Genomic DNA, 7,698 nt, shown 5'->3' with positions numbered 1-7,698 from the left:
TTTTTTTTATCATCAAAACAACCTCAAATCCTGAGGCCAGAGGGAGTTTGTCAGGCAAGTTATGGCATCAGACATACCTTATTGGCTGTAAGAGGATAGGTAAATGGCTTCCTGTATGGTTATTAGGTTTTCTACCAATGAACCTATAAGGCAGTGATTATTGGATGCCAGTCTCTTACCTTAACGCTTATAAAATAGCTCTCAACGCCATGGGATAGAAGAAGCCTAGAACCTTCTCTCTCACCCTTGTTCTCACCTGGTTCCATCCTAGATATATGATCCCCGAGTCCTGTTTGTTTGCTTTGCAGGCCGCACCTCTGAACTGGGCCTCCAGCCTGGCATTCCTGGATCTTCTCACACCCACCATGAATATCTCCCATTTCCCAGCCTCCCTGTTCCTGGATCTTTTCATACCCACCATGAACACCTCCCATTTCCCGGCTTCCCTCTTCCCAGAGTTCCTTCAGGGTAAGAATGGGACCAATCCTTTGGGTTTCCTCTACAACTTCTCTGATGGCTGCCAGGATTCGGTGGACCTGTTGGTCTTCATCATCATCACCTACAGCATTGAGACCATCTTGGGGGTCCTGGGAAACCTCTGCTTGATATATGTGACCACAAGGCAGAAGGAAAAGTCCAACGTGACCAACCTGCTCATTGCCAACCTGGCCTTCTCTGACTTCCTCATGTGCCTGATATGCCAGCCACTCACAGCCACCTACACCATCATGGACTACTGGATCTTCGGTGAGGTTCTTTGCAAGATGTTAACTTTCATCCAGTGTATGTCGGTGACAGTCTCCATCCTTTCGTTGGTCCTCGTGGCCTTGGAGAGGCACCAGCTCATCATCCATCCAACAGGCTGGAAGCCCAGCATTTTCCAGGCTTACCTGGGGATTACGATCATCTGGTTCATTTCTTGCTTCCTGTCCTTGCCCTTTCTGGCCAACAGCATCCTGAGTGACCTCTTCCACCGCAACCACTCTAAGGCGGTGGAGTTTTTGGAGGACAAGGTGGTCTGCATTGTATTCTGGTCCTCAGACCATCACCGCCTCATCTACACTACCTTCCTGTTGCTCTTCCAGTACTCTGCCCCTCTGGTCTTCATTCTGGTTTGCTATGTACGCATCTACCAGCGCCTGCGGAGACAGAGGCAGGTGTTCTGCAGGGACACTTGTGGCTCACGAGTAGGGCAGATGAAGCGGATCAATGGCATGCTCATGGCAATGGTGGCTGCCTTTGCGGTGCTCTGGCTGCCCTTGCATGTGTTTAACACCCTGGAGGACTGGTACCAGGAGGCCATACCCGCTTGCCATGGCAACCTCATCTTCTTGATATGCCACATGCTTGCCATGGCTTCCACCTGTGTTAACCCTTTCATCTACGGCTTTCTCAACACCAACTTCAAGAAGGATGTCAAGGCCCTGGTGCTGACCTGCCATTGCAGGTCACCCAGAGGGGAATCTGAACAGCTGCCCCTGTCCACTGTGCACACGGACCTCTCCAAAGGATCTCTGAGGCTGGGAAGCAAGTCTAACTTCATATAGTCCTGCCTAGGCTTTTCCCTGCTGTTTCCTTTTGACAGACCCTTTCACCTAGCCAAGTAGAAACATTGCAAGTTGGCTAATATCCTGCTGTTTTGGGCTTTGGGAATCCAGATAGGCTAGCAAAAGACTTGAAGCTTGGCATTCAGACTGTTTAGTCATTTGCTTCTGGGAGAAGTTTGAGTTCAGTTTCTGTAGATCACACAGTGAACTGTGTGCTTTAGTTTCAGGGTATTACAGTCAGAGATGGTGGACTCTAAAGGCCCCTCAGCACAGATGCCTGGCATAAAACCCTTCATCCACATCCCGAGCGTTCATCTAACTTGCCATGGGCTATGTGTTATGCTCTTTCAAGGGATGCTGGGGGTCCCATTAGCCTTTGGCTGAGGCAGATACAATAGAAACAGTTTCAGGAGTTTGGGAGTCTGTTTAATGAAGTACTTGCTGAAAGGAACAGGGCTACAATGAATGTGACTGTCTCATCTATGGGGGTCAAAGTTCAGTGTCCCTCCTGGCTGCTGAACTGGGTTCATGGCATCCTCAGTGTGTGGACTAGACAGCTTGTTCTTAGAAAGAAGGAAATGCCAAGGTTGCTCTTGGCCCACATCAGATTGGATATTGCAGCTTATTTCTGTCTGTGTAGAGCAACCTTCCAATAAAGTGAATATACTGGTCCCACGAGAGACTGTCCCCACACTGAGCAGAGTCTAATGGGCTTTCTGGCCTTGGTCCCTTCCAAGCGTATGTGCAACTGACGTCCAGGCCAGGTGCTTTTGGCCACCACTTCCTTCTAGCTTGTCTCAGCTTTGGATCACATCTCCAATTTATCTCCTTTGTTCCTGGATTACGATATTTATTTTCTGTTATATTTTTCAACGGGATCTTACTATGTATTCTAGGCTGGCCTAGAGCTCCTACCAAGCCTCATGTACTGATTAAAGCTGAACCCATCACACATAATGAGAGATGAGTGAAGCTCTCTTCTTCTCTGGTATAGGCTGTTGACTATCTCAAGTGACCGACTTTGAGCAAAGCTCAGATTTCAGGCCCATGCTGGCAAGATGTCATTGTCCAAACTGAATGCACACACACACACACACACACACACACACACACACACACACACACACACACACCAAACAAACAAAAATCTGAGGCCTTAGACTTCTTTGGATACTGTTCTGGTTCCTGGAATTTATGCTTATATTAATAATAATTTATTAATTAGGCTCAATGGGGCCAGAAGGCTAAGGCTCAGATTAGATATTAAGTGAAGGTATTGGGAATTGGGATGCTATGTAGAAGCTCCACTGAGTGACTTCCTGTTTTCCTTCCACCTTGGTTAGGATGACATTAGCCTATCCAGATGACTGTCTCCTGATCCTGGTGTCTAATGACCCTTGAGATATCTTCATTAACAGCATCCTTGATATTTACCAACCTAAGCATATTCTGAAGACCAGCAGCCCTCGCACTTGGTCTGAGGTTAGGTGTTGGGGGCTGTTAGATATGCCGTCCTCATTGCAGATGTGTTCAATATGAATCTGCATTTGGCCAGAATGTGTAGGTTAATTGTAGGCACAGTGAAGTCAGGAAGCTTTACTCTTGGGTCATCCTGGGGCATGAGGCTGTTGGGTGAAAACCTGCAAATGTACACTCTAGGGTCCGGAGTAGATCCATGTTCTGAACATCTCTTTAAATGTTGAATTGCTGATAAGATATGCTCTGTTTTGGCAATCGTTTCTCTGGCTCTATGTGGACATATTTCTTGTGAAACTTTTTCAGTATTGCAATAAATACTTGCCAACTACATAGAGTGCAACGTTCCATTTATAAATAGCCTGCTCTTTTTATTCTGTTCTGCTTCATGTAAAAGGATACTATTAATAGCTTTCCATTGGTTTTGATAGCTGCTTACCAGTTCAGAAACTGCAAGCACCTCTCAGTCTTTCTAGGTAACTCCTCGCAGTGAGTGGCTGGGGGAAGGCTCCTATGGCAAATACGGAGGAGCCTTAGGGTTAGAACTGGAGACTGTTCCCACAAAGCAAGCCTCAGAGCTCTGAGACTGTGCAAAGCCTTATCAAATCCTGGCAGTAAGTGCTCTAACTCTAGCCTTTTCCCTAAATAAACGACCTTTACTTGCTTGATAAAAGAAATCCTATTCAAAGGTAAACATATTCCTTTGTAAAAATAAAGTGAAAAAAAAATTGTTTACAGTTCCATTGTTTGAATGATGGAACCAGATAATCACTGGTCATATTTTTGGGACTCATTTTTAGTTAGTTTATGCATATGTCTGTTTAAAAAATATCATTGAGATTAAATTGTGTATGTATTGATATTTATTTATTTAAAGATTATTTTATTTTGAATTGTATGTAAGCATAGGCATCGTGTGTTGGATTGCGAACAGGAGTGCATGTGCCCACGGAGGCCAGAGGTGTTGTGAACTCTGGGTCTGGGGTTATAGATGACTGGTTATCCAGCCACTGGTGATGTGGGTGCTAGGAACTGAACTCGAGCCCTCTGTAAAAGCAGTATCTACTCTTAACCCCAGGCATTTTCTCAGTTCTAGGCTGCAGTTGAAGATTTACCATTTACCATTATCAAAGTCTTTGTCCAGAGTTACCTATTCTAGAGGATATCTCTCTTCTTTCTCCTGTGATCCACCCTGCTCTGGGAACACTGACTTTTCTAAGTTCAGCTGCTATCTCTGTGAGGCTGCAGGGGCTCCACATGGCCCTGCAAGACTGTGGTTGTGATGTGAATGAGAAACACCCAATGTAGGCTCAGGAATTTGAATACTTAGCCCCCAGCTGGTGAAACTGTGTGGGGAGATGGAACCTTGCTGGAGGAAGTACATCACTGGGGGCGGGCTTTGAGGATTTATAGCCCTGTCTCACTTCCTGCTTCCTCTCTCTTTTGACTTACAACCTGTAAATAAAATGTGAGCTTTCAACTGCCTGTTCCTGCTTCCACCTTTCCCCTACATGATGGAACCTGTCCCTCTGGAAGCAAGCCCTTTGCTTTCCTATCTTGTTTTTCGCCAGGGTATTTTATCACATCGACAGCAAGGTAATACTGCAACGGAACACTTCATCATCTAAACGGGGTAGTTAAGCCCTGATCGTGATCATTCTGGGACTGTAGTAAAAACTACTCCAGACACAGGAACGTGAGGGGTCCAACCCTTTAACACAGCTGAGCCCATCAGTCTCTGTCTCCAGAACACCTTTCCTGTCCTTTGCTTTCTATTACATCATATAGGTTCATTGCAAAGGACACACAGTTCCCCAGCATGCCTGGGCTTCACACTCTGTTTATTCACTCCCATTGTTTTCCCTCCTGCCTCCCTGAAACCTTCTGCTACATCAATGACTGATGTTTAACCTGCCATTTAAGTAAATCTAAATCCTACTTTTCCTTCAAAACACAGGTCCACGGTCACTATTCATTATTGCATTTATCAACAGTTACTGATGGTACGTTAGCAGCAGGAACATGGTGAATAAGACTGAAAAAAACATCTAAACAGAGCTACTTAATACTGCCTTTACTGGCCAATTTTGTGTGTCAACTTGATACAAGTTAGAGTCATCAGAGGAAGGAGCCTTAGTAAGGTTCTTTCCCTTAAGCCTTGATGAGATCCAGCTGTAAGGCATTTTCTCAACTAGTGATCAATGGAGGAGAGCCCAGTCCTTGGTACCAGCTCTGGGCTGATGGTCCTGCTGAGCAAGTCATGGGGAGCAAATCAGTAAGCAGCTGACCTCCATGGCCTCTGCATCAGCTCCTGCCTCCAGGATTTTGCCCTGTTTGAGTTCCTGTCCTGACTTCCTTCAGCGATGAGCAACAATGCTGAAGTGTAAGCCAAATAAACCCTCTCCTCCCCAACTTGCTTTTTGGTCGTGGTGTTTTCGTCACAGCAACAGAAACCCTAAGACACAGCCTTTACGAACCTCTTAACTCACCTGTGCAGTTGTAATAGCTGGTCCTAGGGGAGGGACCACTGTGATGTGTTGCACATTCTCCTGTGCTGTGGGTTTCGGGTTTGAATAGACACACCCATTGTATCACCAGACTGTGAGCTCTTTGAGAGCAAAATCCAGCAAACCCGTCTTACATCCCCATGGCTCTCACATGCCTTTGGGTAGAGCGCAGCCTCAACAGATGTTGGCTCTTGTGGGGTTTTGTACACGGTGTGAGGATGCATTGCTGTGATCAGTGTCATACAGAGCTGAATGGCCAATTGTTTGGCAGGGAGGACAGGTGGGATTTCCAGGGAGAGAGAGGAAGTGGAGGAGGAATCTAGAGGCTCAAATTATGCCAGCAAGATAGCAATAAGATGAGGTAGAAGATGGACATACAGAACAAAAGAAAGGGGGAAAAAAGCCACATCGTAAAATGTAAGTTTAATAGAAGCAGGTTAATTTAAGTTATAAGAGCTAGTGGGACAAGCCTAAGCTAAGGTTAACCTTTCATACTTAGTAATAAATGTCTGTGTCATTATTTGTGAGCTAGTGTCCCCCCACCCCAAATCCAACTACATTTGTCCAAGGGCAGAATTAAAGAAGGTTATTTACTTATCTTAAAGAGGCTTTTCTTCTAATTGTTTTTATTGAGCTATACATTTTTCTCCACACCCCTCACTTTCTCCTCCCTCCCTTCTAACCTCTCCCTTGACCCCCATGCTCCGAATTTACTCAGGAGATCTTGTCTTTTTCACCTTCCTACATAGATTCATGTATTCTCTCCTAGGGTCCAAAGAGGACTTTCTTTTTAATTAGAAGTTCAAGATTTTCCATGTATCTGTGCAGGATTAATCAAAGAAGAACCTGAATCTCCACTGCCCCTAAAGAACCCCTTACCCTTCTTCAAGTTTTGTGACTTCAAGGAGGACGTGTGACTGAATAATCATGGCTCATTTTCTCCTAGTTTAAATATCACCACTTACATGGAATTTGTTCCCTATGATCCTGAAGAGTTTATTGAAATCGTCTATTGGAGGTCAGCCCTGAACTCTCTTAACATGTAGTTCTTCATTCATAAATACACAAATAGGGATCAACTTCCAAAGAAATCAGACTGGAAATAGGCCACACATTCAGAGCGAAGAATACCAGCCTGCTGGTGCAAACTTTGAGATAACCCTTGGGAGATCACATCCTTTGCAAAGCCAGCCGCCTGTGCCACCTGGTAAGTGCCATTTGCAGCCTGTGATGGGTAGGTGATGGATGCACATTTCCCCCAGAGGGAAGGCCTCTTCTAAGAACCTTCTTCTCGGGGCTGGAGAGAGATTCCTTGGTTGTTAAAGTGCTTGCCATGCAGTCCAGAGAACCTGGGCTTGCTTGAACCCCAGAGCTCATGTGAAAATCCAGGTATGCTCATGTGTGCTCATAATCCAAGCACTGGGGAGGCAGAGACAGGCAGACCCTTGGTGTTGCTGACCAGACAGTCTAACCCAATAAATAAGACCTGGGCCCTAATGAGAGACCTTGTCTCAAAAAACGAGAAGAATGACTCTTGGGGAACAATACCCAAGGGTGACTTTTGTTCTCCGTGTACATCTGGGTGCAAACATTTGCACCCTGCCCCCGCCCTTTCGCTTTGCGGACACACACACCTCTTCATCCCTCCTGTGTACAGCATTGGCTGTGAGCACTGTCTGTTCCCCAGATTGTCACTGTCAGAGAAGGTTGTCATTTAGCACTGAAGCATCATCTCAATGGAGAAAAAAACTGAGGAATCTCATTGCTATCTTTAATTATTCTGAAGCTATGTTCTGTCCCATTTTCTGTTCAGGGTGTAGCCTTAAATCACATAAAAGATGGAGGTGGGTATGGATGGTTGTGCGGCATCTGATGGTGTGGGTGATGCTCCAGCCATTTTCCCAGCCCTGGAAAGAGAGATGTAGAAGTCAGGATAGGGATAACCGGGATGTGACGGTAGATACAAATTTTTCAGTACCTTGTTTCACACATTCAGCTCCTGTGTCAGACTGCTCCCTTCTGTCACCTTGATTTTTGGCTCTCCAGAAACTGAACTCATGCCCATCTCCTCGACAAGCAAATATCAAATCATGTTATCTTCATCATTGAAACAGACATCTGAGACAGCCCAATAGACTTCCCACTAAACTCGGGGGAATGAACTGAGG

At 45.5% G+C, this 7,698-nt stretch overlaps 1 protein-coding gene across 1 annotated transcript; it reads left to right on the top strand.

The window, feature by feature from the left end:
• The first annotated feature begins 419 nt into the window (after positions 1 to 419).
• Positions 420 to 1,547, top strand: Npy4r2 (neuropeptide Y receptor Y4-2). Its single transcript, XM_038348443.1, has one exon. The coding sequence runs from the start codon at positions 420 to 422 to the stop codon at positions 1,545 to 1,547; it is 1,128 nt and encodes a 375-aa protein (XP_038204371.1).
• Positions 1,548 to 7,698: the final 6,151 nt, after the last annotated feature.

This window comes from Arvicola amphibius, chromosome 12 (assembly GCF_903992535.2).
Source record: "Arvicola amphibius chromosome 12, mArvAmp1.2, whole genome shotgun sequence".
NCBI classification, from domain to species: domain Eukaryota; kingdom Metazoa; phylum Chordata; class Mammalia; order Rodentia; family Cricetidae; genus Arvicola; species Arvicola amphibius.
The sequence above is the reverse complement of the archived record's forward strand: the minus strand, read 5'-3'. Positions and strand labels throughout refer to the sequence as shown.